Source organism: Leptinotarsa decemlineata, unplaced genomic scaffold (assembly GCF_025532065.1).
Source record: "Leptinotarsa decemlineata unplaced genomic scaffold, Ldec_3_MD MMD2_P_RNA_scaffold_6, whole genome shotgun sequence".
NCBI lineage: Eukaryota > Metazoa > Arthropoda > Insecta > Coleoptera > Chrysomelidae > Leptinotarsa > Leptinotarsa decemlineata.
This window is the reverse complement of record NW_027412533.1, coordinates 11,442,665-11,462,088: the sequence shown is the minus strand read 5'-3', so window position 1 is coordinate 11,462,088 and position 19,424 is coordinate 11,442,665. Positions and strand designations below refer to the sequence as shown.

Sequence of the window (19,424 nt, the reverse complement as noted above, 5' to 3'; positions counted from 1 at the left end):
CTTGAGGCTGCAGCAAGCTGACGGGTACTTTGAGTATGATCCAATTCAACATGTCCCAAAACAGCGACTTCCACTGCTTCATTTCTGATCGGTTTCCGTGGCTGGTGTTTCACATTACAGACAGATCCGGTATCGACAAACTTTTGGACTAACTTGGCAACGTACGAATCATTCACATTTTTCCCGGGATGACTGTTATTAAAGAGGCGAGCAGTAAGTCTAGCACAACTATTATGTTGATAATAAAGTTTAACAATTTCAACTCGTTCAGGAATGGAATAAACCATTTTTACAGTAAAGTTGAAATAATTTCAAAAGCAACCGAACTGAATCAATGAACGTTTGCCTAAATTCTTTTTGTACACTTATCTGCTGTTGTTATTTGAACAAAAAAACGCACGAGAGAAATTTAGGAATGTAGTAGTGATAAAAATGCCGTTTCTTCCGCATTTTCATTAACACCAAAAATATCGAGTAAATCTGTTTAAAATCTGTTTTTCCGTTAACCAGCTGTCGCACCCCTACAAACCACAACCCTCAGAAGTCGAAACTTGTGCGAGCTAAGGATTAACGAGGTCTTACCTTTTAACGTGTGATTCCTAACACGGGTTGGACGATAGCTTTTTTTATAACTATTCAAGTAAATACAACAAATCGAGTATCATTGGAAAGAGAATTTTGTGCCCTTTCAAATGATATTAAATAATCTGTTTACATACTGCTATTTTCAAATGCCCTTTCAAATGATATATCACTCGACCCCACTTTCCATTTAAAATTTTAGGGTTGTTACCCTCGCTAGGGGGTTGAAGGCACAGGTAGAAAAATACATCTAAAATGTGTCCCCCTCAAAAGCAAAATTGACCTGTCCGAGCATTTTTGCATTAAGTTACAAAAAAAGGAGAAAAGCAAGGTGCATACTTTTCGTTGGACCACTCGATATACTCTGGGTACAACAGCATTTATTAAATAATCTGTCTACATACTGCTAAAAAGTTTATAGGAACAAAAACGACTTTCAGAAAAAACTCTAAAGGAATTTGTCAAAATTCTCAGTTCTAGTAGTATATTCCAAAATTTTGTGACATTGGGTTTTACTTCATATGGAAACAAAAAGACACAGCTCATCAACTTGAATAATGATATTTACAAAAAGGTAAATAGGTATATATATATATATATATATATATATATATATATATATATATATATATATATATATATATATATATATATATATATATATATATATATATATATATATATATATATACCGGGTGTCCCACATTTTATGTGACAGGCAATATCTGGTTTGTTGAAGGAGATACACAAAAATGTTTCATACAAAAGTTTTAGGAGTTCATGAGAGCTATATTTTGATATAATTTTTAAATATACAGAGTGTTTGGTGTAGGTGCTACAGACCAAAATTCCATTTTTTAAAATAGAACGCCCTGTATATCATTACATATTCAGATGCTACGTTAAATTCTGATATCATTTCATGTTTGGTTTTTGAAATTCGGTTACGGCGTTGTTGAGTTATTGCTTAAAATGTAAAGTCTTGAGAACGACTATTATTTTTAAAAATATCTCAAACAATTATTCTCTCTGCATCAGATCACATGAAAATTAGTCAAAATTTTGGGTGTTCGAAGTAATGGTTTCAATTTTGAGTTGTGGAATTCAGTCAGGAATCATTTTGAATATGAAACAATTGCGAAATTGAAAGAGGTGTATTCGAAAACAAATCTTTAATTAATAACAATGTAAATAATATAACTTGATAAATCATTTCATAAGAATGGTAGGTACCTAGAAATAAGTCATAAAAATTGTTCAAAGTGATGCCCATTAGATATTATACAGGCTTCGAAACGTCGAATCACTTCCCTCGTACAAGTCGCTCTTATAATATCAGGCGTAATATCACTGCACGCTAGTCGAATTTTCATTTTCAGATCATCCACATTCAAAGGGGGAGTAGTGAAAACAATATCTTTTAAATAACCCCATAGGAAAAAATCAAGCGGTGATAAATCTGGGGAACGAGCCGGCCACCGAATTGGACCCTTATTACCAATCCATCTATTTGGGTACGTTCTATCCAGATATTCAGTAACAACCTGTGAATTGTGAGGAGGAGCACCATCTTGTTGCCACCAAATTCCTTGTCGTTCTGCTATGGGAATATCTTCCATCAACTGGATCAAATCATTTTCTAGAAAATGTAAATATCGCAATCCATTGAGATTTTCATTGAAAAAGTAAGGTCCTATGATGCGGCCATTGAACAGTCCACACCATACATTAATACCCCAAGTAGTTTGAAAATTACTTTCGCGGACCCAGTGGGGATTTTCTTGAGACCAATAGTGACTGTTATGTCGATTCACAACTCCGTTATTGTGGAATCGCGATTCATCGCTCCACAAAATTTGACTGAATATGTTAGGACTTTCATGTAATATTACCTGAATACAAGCAATGAATTCAAGTCGTCGTTCAAAGTCCGTGGATTTCAAACCTTGTACCAACTGAATTTTGAATGGGTGGTATTTATTTTCTTTCAGAATTCTCTGTACATTAGATTTACTCACACCGACTTCTTCTGCAAGAGTACGGATAGAAACATGTGGATGAATAATAATATAAGCCAACACATTGATCTCTAAATCTTCAGTTCTAACATCTCGTATGAGGACGATGCTTTATAGTAGAAGGAAATGACCCAGTTCGCAATTTTTCTACAACTCTCGAAAAAGTCATTCGTGACGGAATGGGTCTGTCTGGAAAACGTTCTTGGTATAGACGTTCTGCTTGACGGCAGTTTTTCTGACATTCCCCAAAAATTAATAACATATCAATGCAATCACTTGGACTAAACGCGAAAGGCATACTGGAGTTTTCGCACAAAGAACACAGTTACTGTTTTGCAGAGAATCACTGAATCGAACTGACAAGTAGATACAATTCAACAACATTTGTTACTATGGCATCAACAAGCATAAGCTACTTGATGAAATTGTGCAATATAAAGCAATTCACCCTCAAGTTAGTCACATTCTCAAGAATTTCAATATTATATTCAACTGATATCGATATCGTATCGTAGAGGTGAGAATAATGGTTTGTATTCAGTAGTAGTCTAGTTCAATTTAATAAAAGATATAGACTGGATTCGTGTACGAGTAAATAAGTTTTTTTGAAACTTTATATTTAAGGAAAAGTGCAATAACTCAACAACGCCGTAACCGAATTTCAAAAACCAAACATGAAATGATATCAGAATTTAACGTAGCATCTGAATATGTAATGATATACAGGGCGTTCTATTTTAAAAAATGGAATTTTGGTCTGTAGCACCTACACCAAACACCCTGTATATTTAAAAATTATATCAAAATATAGCTCTCATGAACTCCTAAAACTTTTGTATGAAACATTTTTGTATATCTCCTTCAACAAACCAGATATTGCCTGTCACATAAAATGTGGGACACCCGATATATATATCTCGAAGCGAAGCAGTAACTCGTCTTGATAATGCCATCTGAGATGATGGCGAAACGTCGACTATCGAATAGTACACAACGGATGAACACCCGGAAAAACAACACATCATATTCTACCATCCGTGAAAACCTACATTGTAATATATATATATATATATATATATATATATATATATATATATATATATATATATATATATATATATATATATATATATATACCTCAATACAGGTACTTTAGGTAAACTTGCTTGTATTTGGATTACATCAGGTAATATTTTTTGTGTTGGTTCTTCTCTAGGTTTACTGTTTCTAGGAGTGTGTATTGTGTGTATATATTGAATGTTAGGTCTTGTTGTATTTTGATTTGTGTTTGTTCCTCGATAAGTGAATTATGACTGTTAAATTTATGGATGTTTAAGTTTTCCCAGATGTCCATACGGTTTCCCTTATTGACTTGTTTTATGAGTTTTATGTTCTCTGCTAGAGGAAAATTTTGTTTGTTTTGTATGGCGTGTGTTGCGAGGTTCGATTTATATATTATTGAGTTTATGTATGCCTTTTTGTGCTCGTCGTACCTTTGGATCAGTTTTTTTTTGGTTTGGCCGACATAGCTGTTTATTTTTTGTGTTATTTTCGTGTTTTTTCCTTGTTTTGTATTTAACTATTGTATTTTGGGTGTATCTGTTCTCGTTCGCTATTTTGTATATGATTTTCCGTTCCTTGTTCCGGGCTTCAATGCTAAGTGGTATCCTTAACATTCTGTATATGAATGCATTATAGGCAGCCATTTTGTGTGATAGTGGATGGTCCACCATACCTGCAAGTTCAAACCATCCAGCATCACACAAAATGACTGCCTATAACGCATTCATTTACAGAATGTTAAGGATACCACTTAGCAATGAAGCCCGGAACAAGAAACGGAAAATCATATATCAATTAGCGAACTAGAACAGATACACCCAAAAGATAATAGATAAATTAGAAAATAGGATCAAACACGAAAATAACACAAAAAATAAACAGCTATGAAAAAGAAGAAGACAAAAAATTAAAAGGGTTGTACATCATACAATACTTGGACTGCAACAAATTCTAAATCGACCAAACCCAAAAAAAACTGATCCAAAGGTACGACGAGCACAAAAAGGCATACATAAACCCAATAATATATAAATCGAACCTCGCAACACACGCCATACAAAACAAACATAATTTCCCTCCACCAGAGAACATAAAACTCATAAAACAAGTCAATAAGGTAAACCGTATGGACATCTGGGAAAACTTAAACATCCATAAATTTAACAGTCATAATTCACTTAACGAGGAACAAATACAAATCAAAATACAACAAGACCTAACATTCATTACACAAAACAATACATACTCCTAGAAACAGTAAACCTAGAGAAGTTCCAACACAAAGAATATTACCTGTTGTAACCCAAATAGAGGCAAATTTACCTAAAGTACCTGAAATATCTACGCTACTTCTCTGTAAATTCTCCCAGCAATGTATTTCTTGAAACGATACCAATAAACTGCTCAATTAATTTCACAGTTAATACGGATAACACTGTTGACTTGATTAATTACGACAAGGCTAACCAAAATGAGTTCAATGTATCATTGCCAAGAAATAGTCAGAACCAACTCAACTCTGTTATTAATATTGAAAGAAATTTTTTAGAGAGTGCTCAGTTCCAAGCAACGGAAATTTAGTGTCAGTTTTAACAGTCAATGTACAATCTCTTCAAAACAAAGTTGTTCAAAACAAAGCTCAAAACAAAATCCATAAATGTAAGTTTTCTAAAGAGAGACAACTTGGAGGAGAATTTGTAAAAAATGACGAAAACTACTTGACTTAATCTTTATCAAGATTTTTTTCAAATGATTGTGAATGTGGAAGTTCGGTGAGTATGTTCCATGTAAATATGCAAAGTATTGGAAATAAACTGGAACAAATCGAACTTTTTCTGAATGATTTTTCATTCGATTTCTTTCTCATATCTGAACATTGGCAAAGCGAAGAGAATCTAAAACAAGTAAACATTCCTGGATATAAACTTGAATCTTTTTATTGTCGTAGTTTCATTAATGAGCATGGTGGAGTAGCCATGTTTTCTAGAAATAATTATGAAACAAAAACTTTGAACCTTGAAAAGTTCAATGAGAAAGGACATTCTGAATTTTGTGGTATCAGTCTAACTCAATACAATCTTATAATTATAACAATTTATAGATCCTGTAAAGGTATTGAAAAAATTTTTCTTGAGAATGTTGAAACTCTATTCAGTGAAAAGGCAACTGTCTCGGATAAAATAATATTTTTTGGCGATATCAATATTGAGTTTCTAGTAAAATCATCTTTATTGGATGAACTTGAAAACACCTTGTTATCCTTTGGACTAACTATACTTATCAAGGATGCTACTCGAATCACTGCCTCCTGTGTGGTATGCTGAGGTTTTTTTTTATTTTTATGATTGAAAGTTAACTTAGAATCAAAATACACCCCCAAATCGCGCACGATATCATTTATCATTTCAATTTAAATTATTATTATTTATGTAATATTCGTGAATCAACGCAATCATTTACACATTCAACAGTTGTGTAAAGCCTCAAATCCTCTACAAACATCAACCTCATTGCCATTCAATGGTACAGAAAATTCGTTGATGAAATCCAAAAATAATAATGGACCCAAATTTGAACCTTTTGGCACTCCACTAGTAGCTATATACATATCCGAGTTGAAGCCATTATAATATCGGATAGAAGAATATTACTGGAGTTTCTTCCCAACACCAAATTATTATTTTTAATACCTCGACACATATTTCGATCACCAAGTGATCAGCTTCAAGAGGAAGATTAAACTTGAAGATGATCACTTGATGATCGAAACACGTGTCGAGGTGTTAAAAATAACGATTTGGTGTTGGGAAGAAACTCCAGTAATATTCATTACTACACCAAAGGTTCTATTTTACATTTTATTAAATAACATTTCTGATAAAAATGAGATTGATCAGAAGCAGTAAATTGGCTTTAGATCATGCGTGCAAATCCACTTTAGATTTTAGATTTTTCTCGCTAGCATTTATTCAGTTGAAGGTTGTGGAATACCATTTCTGTCTGTGCATTACATGTATATTATTTGGCCACAAACCGTCTTACTTGTCTTTTAAACCATAACAGCTGTTTCTTCAACCCAGTGCAAGTTCTCTAAAATAAATTTTATAAATTAAGATTACCCAAACTTCTCTTATTAGTCATATTTCCACAAAATTATTAAACCATCTAATGTGTTAATGTGGATGATGATGTTATGATAAAAATGGGAATAGTCATTTACAATTTTTTTTTAATGTTAACCTTCACTGATGACCTTTCTCTCACATTGTGTTTTCTATTTTTAGTTCGTGGAATGCACGAGATTGTGATTCACTCATCACTTTGATGGACTCTTGGAAATCAGTTTTACCACAATGGATAGTGGAGAATATCTTGGATCAGCTGATAATGCCGAAGTTAATCACTGAAGTTGATAATTGGAATCCTCTCACCGATACTGTACCAATTCATCTTTGGATACATCCGTGGATTCCACTTTTAGGTGAGTTTGTATTTCTTAGTAGTATTTTTTGACTTATGTACTAAAAACAGTGAATTCTTATGGTCTTCGTATCAAATACTACTGAATTTCCGTCTGTCATCTCCAATTTGTGAACTCATTTGATAGACACGCTCCGTACAGACCCATTATTAGCATAAAATTAGATAAGTGTTGTTCTGTAATGCTGAAAAGCACTTTCAAGAGCAGATATTCTTCTTCTATAGCTTCTCTTCAGAATCCAATAACATCTTTAGGCTCAAGAATTTTAGACTTCTTGGATTTGCACTGTCCCCATCTATTATCTTTTTCTTCCTCGATTTATTTAAGGCTTTATATTCGTTTTCATGAATTGATCTTGACTTTGGTGAAAGAAATTTTGATAGCACCTCAGCTACTTTATCCTCTAAGTCGAAAGGCAGTTCTTTTGCTCCACGTCATCTATTTCTTTGCCGAACATCATTTCTTGCATTTTATCCAGTTTTTTTATGCATCAATGAAAATTTTGGTAATGAACAAATCCAATGTCAACTCCCTAACAACTCATAGCAGATTTTTCTAAAGCTTTTTATTGTGTGTCACATGAAATTGAAAAGTTATGGTATGAAAAACAAACTAGTTTTCTATCAATCAATATCTCACTTGATCATCAGTACAAAGAAATTTACAAGGAACTAAAGATCAACTATAATAATCTAATAGAAAACGCCAAGAAATATTACTCTAGGAAGAGAATTGCACAATCAGACAACAAAACCATAATGATGTGGAATTAAAGAAGAAACGGGTTCACTGCATTGTAATCAGATAGATACTGAAAATCTGGGAGAAATAGCTAATAATTTTAACAACCATTTCTCAAATTTAGCTCTCAAAATTTTGTCAACACAAAATAATATCGGTAAAGTGAGCGGTTTTGAGAAGTCGATAGCCTCCAATAGTCACACCTTGTTTTTGAGTCCAGTCACAGAAAATGATTTAATAGCAATTGTAAAAAATATGAAAAACAAAAAGCTGTGGAATTGATGATATTCCAATACATATCATTAAAAGTTGTATATATAAAATAGTTAGTGTTTCAACTCATCTGATAAATATGTCATTCGAGCAAGGAATTTTTCCTGATGATTTGAAGACAGCTATTGCAAACTACATAAGAAAGGAAGTTGGTCAGACATTAATCATTTCAGACCAATTAGTCTTTTGACATGTATTTCAAAACTATTCGAAAACGCAATGGCCACAAGACTAACATTTTTCTTCTCAAACTTTAATATGTTTTCTAGTCACCAACACGCCTTTGTTTGAAGGTGATTGACAATGTTTCATGATGAATTTCACTAGTTCGGACTTCCATTGTCTACTATATAAAATGATTTGAAATCCCTGAAACAACTAAAAAAGAAGAATTAAAAAGGAACGGCCTACGTAGAGACAACACCATCAAGATCCTATCTGCAGATAAAGGAAACGCTACTGTGGTAATGGATACTGTCCTCTACGAACAGAAGATCGAAGAGGTTCTTCAGAAGGGACGATACACATGCATCAATCGAAAGGAAGTTGTACCAGATTTTGAAAAAACACCAAGTCTATTTTTCGGACAAGGAAAGATCATCGCTAACACCGCACCACAGTAAGCCCCCTCACTTGTATGGACTACCCAAATTCCACAAGAAGGACGTTCCGCTTAGACCGATCATCAGCTCCAGAGATTCGGCTACTCAAAACTTGCCTAGATTTTTACTTCCCTTAATACAACCATTACAAGGAAAAACATCGTCTTTTGTGAAGAATTCAAAGCATTTTGTCGAACTACTAGGGTCAATTGAGGTCACACAGGAAGTTCAACTAATTAGTTTCGACGTGGAAAGCCTTTACACCAACGTTCCGGTCGAAGAAGCACTCCAAATCATACAGAGAAAGCTATCCGAATACGGGAACCTGAAAGAGAGGACGAATCTACCGATAGAAGTAATCATGGAATCACTAGGATGCTGTGTACGAAACTGTTATTTCCAACTGAAGGACGAATTCTTTACACAAGATGAGGGACTGCCAATGGGATCGCCACTTTCACCAGGTCACAGCCAACATATATATGGAGTGGTTTGAAACTCTGGCCATTGAAGAAGCCCACAAGAAACCTCGAGTCTGGTTGAGATATGTTGACGACACCTTCATAATATGGAACCATGGGAATACTGAACTAGACGCCTTCCTGAAACACATCAACAGCGTGAGACCTTCCATCAATTTCACAATGGAGAAGGAAATCCACAACGAATTGCCATTCTTAGACGTTTTGGTGAAGAGGACCGACACTAAGTGGGAAACATCTGTATACCGAAAACCCACTCATACAGGACAGTATCTGAACCATGAATCCAACCACCATCAATCGACTAAAAGAGGAATCATCAAGACTCTATTAGACCGTGCTTTTGGGCTTTGTAATACGAAGGAATGTCTCAAGAAGGAACTAGACATCATCAAAAACGATCTTCAACGGAATGGCTACTCCAAAGCGATGGTAGAAAAGACTTTGGCTAGAAGACAGCAGGAGCCTCGCAAGGAAGAAAAGCCGTCACAACCAGTGCTTGCACTTCCCTACATCAGAGGATTATCGGAGAGGATAAGAAGAATTGGTTCCAAATACAACATCAGAACCTGCTTCAGATCCGGTAACACTATCCGTAGCAGCCTCACGAAAACCAGGCCACCAAACGCGGACTGCGATTCCAAGAATTGCATTTACCGGATACCCTGTGAGTGCGGAAAATCCTATATTGGTGAAACTAAGAGGCCATTGAATGTTCGCATTGCCGATCACAAGAAACACACATAGCGAGGGGAAACCAGCAAATCAGGAATAGCAGACCATGTTTGGACCCATCAACACAACATCGAGTAGTCCCAAGCTGAGATCTTGCACAGAGAGGAACATTGGTTTAGGAGAAAATTCAAGGAAGCCGCATACATGTTGTCCAACAACGTATTCAGCCAAGCCAGCGTAGAAATACGCAACATATGGAAACCCATCATCAAGAGAAAAATGGCCAACTCCCGCCAAAACGGTCATCTCCCATGGAACCAGTGAAGCGGAAAATGGAAAGCGGGGATAAGTGAAAGTATTCGCACGACCTATAAATAGTCATCTCTCAGAGGAATCAGTCCAGTCATCACCCGAAGACGATTGTAGATACTAACAATCGAAACGTTGTGAACTAACGTGACTTGGAATCGCTCCACTTTTTATTTTTATTTTCCTTCTATTTTTACTTGTATTTTATTTCGTTATTATTTCATTTCAGGTTTATTTTGGTTAATATAATTCTTATTTTCAGCTATTCATTTTTAATTCTTCTTTTTTTAGTTGTTTCAGGGATTTCAAATCATTTTATATAGTAGACAATGGAAGTCCGAACTAGTGAAATTCACCAACACGCCTATTTGAAAAAGAAATCCATTGAGACAGCTCTTGTTAATTTTAGTAATGAAATTCTGGAAGCAATGGAAATAGGGGATCTATCCTGTAGAATTTTCATGGTCTTATTCAAAGACTTCGATTGTATAGATCATTATCTTCTATTAGGCAAACTTTACAAATATGGAATTCGAGGGAACTCCTATGACTGGTTCAAGTCGTATCTAAAAAACAGAAAGCAAATTGTAGAACTGAACTTGAAAGGTACAGCAGCACGATCAGAGGCTTTGGAGACAATATATTGGCCCCAATATTCTTTATTATATTTACAAATGACATAAACATGGTGGTAAATTCAAATTCCGCTCACATAGTTAATTATGCTGATGATACTAACCTATTGTTGACAGGTGCAAATTTACCACACATAATAAAACATGGTAGTATTGTAATAGAAAGGACAAAAAACTTTTTTCTGGAAAATACATTGATTTTAAATGATGAAAAAACAGATTGCGTCATGTTCAAAATTGATAACAGCATGGAAACACTGAAGAGCATCACTTTCAATGATTTTAGAGTGACCTGCAACACCTCTGTGAAGTTTTTGGGTATATATATATATATATATATATATATATATATATATATATATATATATATATATATATATCGACGACACCTTAAGTTGGGTAAATCAAATAGACAATCTCAGCAGAAAACTTTCAACTACATATGCTATGAGAATTCTCAATAAAAACGTTGACAGTGATGTTCTAATGACTGTTTAATCTGCAATAAGGTTTGGTATTATCATTTGGGGCTCCAGTCATGAGCTGAACAGAGTATTTCTGTGCCAAAAAAAGGTAATCAGAATACTTTTTGGTATGACGGTCAAAGACTCGTGTAGAGGAATCTTTAAAATGAACAAATTATTAACAGTGCCAGCGATATACATTTTTGACCACGGTGGTAGTGTTAGTTAAAAGGTAAGACCTTGTTAGTGCTTAGCTCGCACAAGTTTCTCAATTTCTGAGAGTTGTTGTTCGTATGGGGGCGACAGATGATTAACAGAAAAATAGAACAGAACTTTGAAAAGCATCATAAAACACATAAGTATGGAACAAGATTTAGAAATTGTTTTTTATATCCGAAACATAGAAAATCTCTATATGAAAGAAGTGCGATTAAATTTTTTAATTATCTCAAATAAGAGACATTGAGATGGCCAGCGGTTTTCTGAAGTCTGTGAAAGAATTTTTATGCACTATAGAGCCTTATACTACAGATGAATATTTTAACAGTTTACTTTAGATTTTATTTTATCAACTCTATATTTATATGTGTATGTGAAGTGTTTTATTCAAATTTTGTATCTTATTACTTTTTTGTAATTTTGTTCACTGACGTATTTCTCGGACAAAGTATTTCTTTTAACTTTTATACAAGATTTACATATACTCTGTAGAAATAAATGAATATCTATCTATCAGGGAAAATACTTTTTCTTTCATTTTGAGTTATCTGACAGAAAGGTACTGGTGAATCTCCTCAAATGGAAATATATCTTCCAAACATGAAAATACATGGGGATTCCCAGGGATCAATCCTAGAACCCTTACTATTTATTATTTATATTAATGACATTACTGAATATTTATTTTCCAAACATGATGAATATGTTGATGATACCACATTATTAGTTTCCATGGATAACTCTGCTCAGTTTGAGAATATCAAATCAGACCCCTTCTGAAGTCCTCAGAATTATTTCGTGTATATAATATCATGTTTTGATAATGTTTAATTACAAGAAATTAAAATGAAAAAGTGTCAAATACTTCTTACAAATTAAAAAAAAGTGTGAGTCTGTTCAAATTAAGTTTAATAATTGCTTGGATTGATTTGTGGTGGATCAAAAACAACAGTGACTTGTTCAGTAATATTTATGAGATAAACTTCTAAGAACAATTTGTTCAGGTCAGTCTCAACTTACCTACATTGTAGGTTAATGGACTGACACCTATCAGAAAACAACTACTCCCCTGGATGATACCACGAAGGGCGTTGGATTATATCCAACAGATGTCAGTGCAGGAATCTCCACAGAAGTTTTTCCAGCATATGCTGTTGGCGATACAACTACTGGAATCTATTTTCAATTATAGGAACGGGCATACTTGCAGACCGGTTTCGGGCTATTTGGCCTCTCGTCAGTGCAAGGTAGTGGCCATCATCAACCTAAAGTTGATGATATTCCATAATTAAAAATAGAATTCCTTTCAGAGTATGATTCCTCCAACCAAACTGAAGCGAACAACAAATAACAAATTTGTCATCGCTCCATCTGGTAAACAAGGTACTAACCAACCGCATATACAAAATTCCCCAGGAAGGCAAAACATTTGGGAATCGAATCCAGGAACATCATACGAGCTATGTAAATAAGAAAACATATTCGAATCATCTTCTAGAAAAAAATCATATCTTTAACGAAGAGTTCGAAATTTTGCACATAGAATATAAAGGTTTGAACTGAAACAATGGAAATTAATAAACTTGAAAATTCAAACATTCTAATAAATGACCAACTAGATTTGAATAGATTACCATTATTGAACTTGTTTTCTTAAAAATCGAGAAAGAACTATTATTGATGTAGATGTGAGGTAATATGCTTCAGGTGATCATAATTGAACATGTACCTAAGGTAGAGGTTTAGGTAATTTTTTGGAGGTAGTCTCAATCATGGTTACCTGCAGCATATAAATATTAATGTAATGTAATGAATCTGAAGCCGGCCCTGACCGTTATCTCAAAACACCAAACATATGACTCATCGCAGTACATACAGTAAGAACAATTTGAAGTATAAATCACTCATAAAAGCTACTGTGCTAGCGAAACATGTTATGATATATTTTTCAAATGAAGTTTGTGGAGATCAAATTGTGAGGGGTAGTTTTTGAAATTTCTTCCTATGCTTGCAAGATTCTCACATTTTTTATATGAAGATGGAGAAGCAGAAATTAGTCTCCTAAAAATATATCCACTTTCAATTTAAAGAAACAATATGAAATTTATAGGACCTAAAAATGTACGTTATCATCTAAAAAATCAACTCAATAATCTGTTGAAATAAATCTCAAATCTATATTTTTCAGAAAATCCATATTTTACAAAGGAATAATTGTCTATAATGAATTACCAAATGTTCCAACATAAAATGTTTATTGGCATCAAAGAACTATTTGTTATATCAATTTAATGAAATGAATAAAAATACTTTTGTCTAATTACCACTAGTTAATTTACAGTATCATATTTTTTGTTTTTGTTTTCGGACCAATTCTGCAATAGCTCCATATGTTTATATAAATAATTTGTGTATACATTCCCTGTATAGACCATTATAGAATAGTATAGAATAGAATATACTTTATTCGCCATAAAAAAATACAATAGTATTATAAGGTTTTGTCAAATATCATATACCATAAGAATATCATAAAAATACTAAATGAATAAGTAAAAAATAAACAAATAAGGAAATGAGATGTGAACAATTTCAATATAAATATCACTGTCTACGTATATTGTAAATTCAAAATATTAGTTGGTGTTGAAGTCAAATGATGAAAATTCGTCGATACTATAAAAAGCGTTTTCCAGGCAGATATTCTTGATATAATTTGTAAACGAGGCTGTATTTAAGTTTTTTATATCTTCTGGTAATTTGTTAAATAAAATAGGACCATAATAATTTTTCGAAAAACGGCAGTGATTTAGTCTTGTGAATTCAATTTTAATCTGTTGTGCTTGTCTGGTGTTATGTGAATGAAAATCGTTTTGATTCAGGTATAAGTGAGGATTTTTTTTACATAATTTATACATGAATAGACGTAAAGAGAAGGTAATGTAAATAATTTATTATTAATAAATATTGTTTTAACGTCTTCTTGATAACCCAGTTTGAAGATAGCTCGCAAAACTTTTCTTTGCAGTCCAAACACTCTTTTTGCATGAGGCGAGTGCCCCCAGAGTACTAGACCATAAGATACATGTGACATAAAAAGTGAATGATAAGCACTGATAATGGTTTCAATAGATGAGATGCCCATTAAACTTCTTATAATATAAATGCTCGTTGCCAATTTTTTGCAAATAAAATCTACATGTTTTTCCCAAGAGAGCTTTGGATCCATTTGGAATCCAAGAAATTTAATCGATTTATTTTGGTCTATAGGCAGTTGTTTGTGTGTAAAAAAGTAATATTGCGTTTTATTTGTATTCAATTTTAATTTATTATTTGTCAGCCATCTATTAGCATTCGATTCTGCTACTTTCATTTCTTTAACTATAGCCTCGTAATTTGTGTTTTGGAGCGTTAATGACTTGTCGTCAGCAAATTGCGTAATCTCAGAGTCATCTTCAGTTTTGAAATCAATCACATAAATCAAGTATAGAACTGGTCCCAAAACCGAACCTTGGTAGACTCCGTTTTTTATTTCTTTGTTATCAGATGCCTTATTATTCAAAAAAACGTATTGTCTATGTTCCGATGGGTATGATCTAACAAGGTTAATTGAGTTTTCTTCAAATTTGAACCTCTCCAATTTTTTAAGCAGAATTTCATGTGACACACAATCGAATGCCGCCTAAAGATCGCAGAACACTGTTCCTGTGTGGACACATATCTGAAATCCTTCGACGATTTTATCTACCAGCTGCATTACAGCGTCCGTGGTTGATTTTCCGTTCCGGAAACCGTATTGGTAATCTGGAATGATGTTATGTACCTCAAGGTGTTCTACTAACTGCAATTTCAGAGCTGCTTCAAATATTTTGCCGATTACGGGAAGTATTGAGATGGGTCTCAGTTTACATAATTCTTCGGCATTTTTTTCTTTCGGTATTGGGATCACTTTAGTAATTTTAAGGCGATCAGGAAAAATTTCTGATTTTATTGCTTCGTTTATCAACTTTGTTAAGGGTGAGATTATGATATTTTTGATTATTTTTATTAAAAAGATATTTAGTTCATAATGGTCAGCACTAGTTTTATTTTTCATTTTATTTATTATATTTCTAGTTTCATTAAAGGTTACTTCCCTAAATTTAAAGTTTGGGAAACAGCTAAAATTTCCTGGCAATGGAGAAGTTACATGTGATTGGGTTTGTACTATACTGTGATATATATCGTCTGCTTTGTTAATGAAGAAGTCATTTATCTCATTTTCGTTTAGTTTGATTTCTGTCTGTTTTTTTGTTTTGCCCCTCTCTTCATTTATTTTATCCCAACACGTTTTATTAATATTATTCGAATCCTTTATTTTCCTGTTATTAAACTCTCTTTTTGTAATATTCAGTTTTTGTTTGTATACTTTTTGATATTCTTTTTTTAGATTTTTTATATGCATATCATTAGAAATTTGGCATAGTTTGTTGGTATAAAATAAATGTTCCATTTAATAATAATAGTGCTACATTTCTTTTTACTGAATTAAGAAACTCAACCTAAGTATTTTTTTCAGACACAAAACTACAAGCAACGGTGTACCCGAAAATACAAGAGAAACTAGGAACAGCCTTAGCGAATTGGCACCCCTCAGACCGATCTGCTAAGTTGATGTTACTGCCGTGGCAACGAGCCCTTTCCAAGGGAGCTTTTGTCGCATTTCTTCTCAAGCACATTGTACCTAAGCTGCAGATATGTATGCAGTCCCTAGTAATAAATCCCCACCAACAGCATCTAGGTAACAGATTATTCTGAAAATTTTGACCTATAGGGTCATTTTAACACATCCGTTGTATTTTATTGTGTCATCCGGCATCTGTCAACAGATTATGTAAATAATTTTTCTGTAAAATGTATCATTCATTCAAATTATAATTTGAAGTAATGTTGGCAGATGTTATTAAAAGGTAAGTATTTGAATTCTTGTTGTTTTAAGGTGGTTTGTATAATAAGCCAAAAGTTTATTGGGAAAGGTTTTGGCTTTATACAAAAAAAGTGTGAATTTTCCAAAGTAGGGAAGGAAACAATTTATTTTAAAATAAACTTTTCACAATTCAATCAAAAGTTTATATAATGAGCTGGTTTGATTACATATGCTTGTCATCTCCTGAACACTAAAACATTGAGTGAAACATCCAAATGAAAAGCCTACAAAACAAAAGCGTGTTTTTGGGAAAGAAAGTTTTTGGCTTTCTACTACTCCATCCTGATATAAAAAAAAATATGGAGTATTAGAAAGCCAAAAACTTTCTTTCCCAAAAATTAATCACTCCTAACAAAAAAAAAAATCCGCTTCAATTCAAAAGCGTGTTGTTTCTTGCACATTTACTCAATTGAGATAAGCAGTGATAAATAATTGCTTTATTTATTCGAAGATTAATACATGCAGTTTAGTGGGTGATGATTTCAAAATGTAAAAGGGTGATAAATTGCATTGGTATTCGAGGGATTATTCATAGACGGTTAGAAAGTTATTTATCTAACGCAAAACAGTCTGTGTGTTTATGAAAAGACGCTAGTTTGTTTGAAAATTATCTATTTTGGTTCCGGTTTAATTTTTGATTTACATAAACTCTGTTTCAGAAATATTGTTGAAAAGAAATATCAAGAGTTGTATACACAACATTACTTCATTTTTCTATTAATACTAAAGAAATTTACAATAACATTGCTGATTTCTTTTTTAAATTATCATAAATTGAGTCCCAAAGCAAAGTACATGAAACCCTGTAATTTTCGTTGTTCCATACAATCAAACTAATTATTTATATAATAGCCCAATATCATGCTCTCCTAGAATGGCAAAAGGTGCACCTTATGAAGTGACTGGTATTCCTCTGTCAAAATTGAAACTCCACTGTGACAGATGTATGCATTAGTGCTTTTTTATTTTATTTTATTAATGTTTTTATTGCCAAGCTACAAAGAAAAGCAATTAATTTTGAAGATGAGGTACATGAAGCCGAACAGAAGAAATTACAGAGCTGACTATACTGAACAATTGTCTCCAAAAAGAAGTAGAAGAAAATCAAAACAAATATGACAAACTCAATAAAAAATTGAGAAGGCTACCTGGAAAGCTCAAAGGTCGAGAGTGCTAGAGAAGAGACGAGTCGCTCGAATGCTCAACAAGCACGAACAGGACAACATTCAAATATATATCACAGCAAATACAGTTCACGTACATTGGTACTCAGCAGAACGATATAAAATGTATACAGAAAATTCAGAAAATATATTATCGAGACTTATTAAAAATAGGATAATGGCATATATGTAATACCATTAGAAAAAATATGAGCCAGAAGTCTATGAAAATGAAAGATCAAACATCCGAACTACTTGGAATAGTGAAATGCAAGAAAAACACTCGTGCAGATTCGAAAAATACACAAAGAAGTCAGCATCATGAAGAAAATTGAGAATGCGGCCATGAGAAGGACATTAAATGGGACAGTTTGTTCAAATAGCTTAATTGAAAATCGCTTGGAACTTGAACATTCAAATTGAAACAGACCACAATAATGATTATCAATGGTCTTATTTAATATTGTCACTTTTAAACAAGGAAAATGTGTTAACTGTATTATGAGACCAGCAACAATTATTAAAGATTGTTCTTTTACGTGAGCATTGGAGATCTCAATATAAATTTTGAGAACGAAAAATCTATTGAAACTCAAATGTTGATAAAACTGATAGATTGCGTTAATCTTGTTATGCATGTGGATTAGGTGACTTGGATGTCTAAAAAACACCACAGATGCCATTTTCAATTGTCTTGAAGAGGTGTATATGAAAAAGAGTTGGCTGCCACATTATTTCTTAATCTTTCCAGGGTTTTTGACTGCATAAACTAATGGATTACATTTCTGATTATCTAGAATAAGATACTTTTTCATAAATTTCAAATTATGAGTCGTTAGAACCATTACATCTCAGGTATGCCTCTAAATTGTATTTTGTATACGATGACATGCTCTCATGAATGTCGAATTTTACAGAGAGGTGTATTTCATTTTTACAATCTACCTAACATGGGTTTGTTAATTTGTCGCGCTTATTTGTTTTTCTGATTTATTCGGCCGTTACCTGATGAGGATCCATAATAATTTCATAAACTACATTAAACGATTTGATCTTCACAATCTTTATTTTCAAAAAATATGTCACCCAGTGATTTTTTTTCTGAAAATAAAGTTCATGAAGATGAAATCGTAAGATGTAGTTTATGAAATCAATATTTCTTTACTTTTATGCATTTCATGTTGGTTAGGTCTGCACCATTTTGAATAACATTCAAAAGACACCCTCATTTCTTTGATATCATTGAATCTATGTAATTTTTCAACTCATGATTATGCTACAGTTAGGTGCCTCGTTGAAAAAGAAAGCTGAATGGAGCATGGTTTCCAGATAACAATTTTTTTTTTAGTTTTATATATGGAAAGGAACTCTAACAACCACACATACTCAACTCGCATACGCGAATTATACCATATTGCTTTACAGTACATAATAATAAACTCACTAACAGATGAGAAAATGTTATTCCGTTTTATAAATAGAAAATATTCATTAGGGTTTTCTTACAGATCCATGGAATTGGGTGATGGATTGGAGCGACATGCTATCAATAGGAAATATGACGCTTATCCTAGATAAATTCTTCTTTCCGCGGTGGTTGCAGACTCTGGCAATGTGGTTGAATCATAATCCGAACTACACTCAAGTTACCGAATGGTATTCTGGCTGGAAGAGAATGCTTTCTGATGAGTTACTCAATCAGCCCACTATAAAAGGTATCATTACAAAAAATAATCCCATTCAAATCGGCTT

General features: G+C 33.1%; 2 protein-coding genes across 3 annotated transcripts in view; one reads left to right on the top strand and one right to left on the bottom strand.

Annotated features, from left to right (window-relative positions):
- LOC141480137 (uncharacterized) overlaps positions 1-19,424 on the bottom strand; it is a 288,325-nt gene that overhangs the window by 148,468 nt on the left and 120,433 nt on the right. The gene's annotated exons all lie outside the window — the stretch shown is intronic.
- Positions 1-19,424, top strand: part of sip1 (septin interacting protein 1) — a 111,865-nt gene that overhangs the window by 85,327 nt on the left and 7,114 nt on the right. For both annotated transcript variants that reach the window (XM_074169972.1, XM_074169971.1), the window contains exons 8-10: positions 6,947-7,143; positions 16,102-16,323; positions 19,181-19,387. In XM_074169972.1, coding sequence (XP_074026073.1) covers positions 6,947-7,143; positions 16,102-16,323; positions 19,181-19,387 — 626 coding nt within the window. The remainder of the gene's footprint in view (positions 1-6,946; positions 7,144-16,101; positions 16,324-19,180; positions 19,388-19,424) is intronic.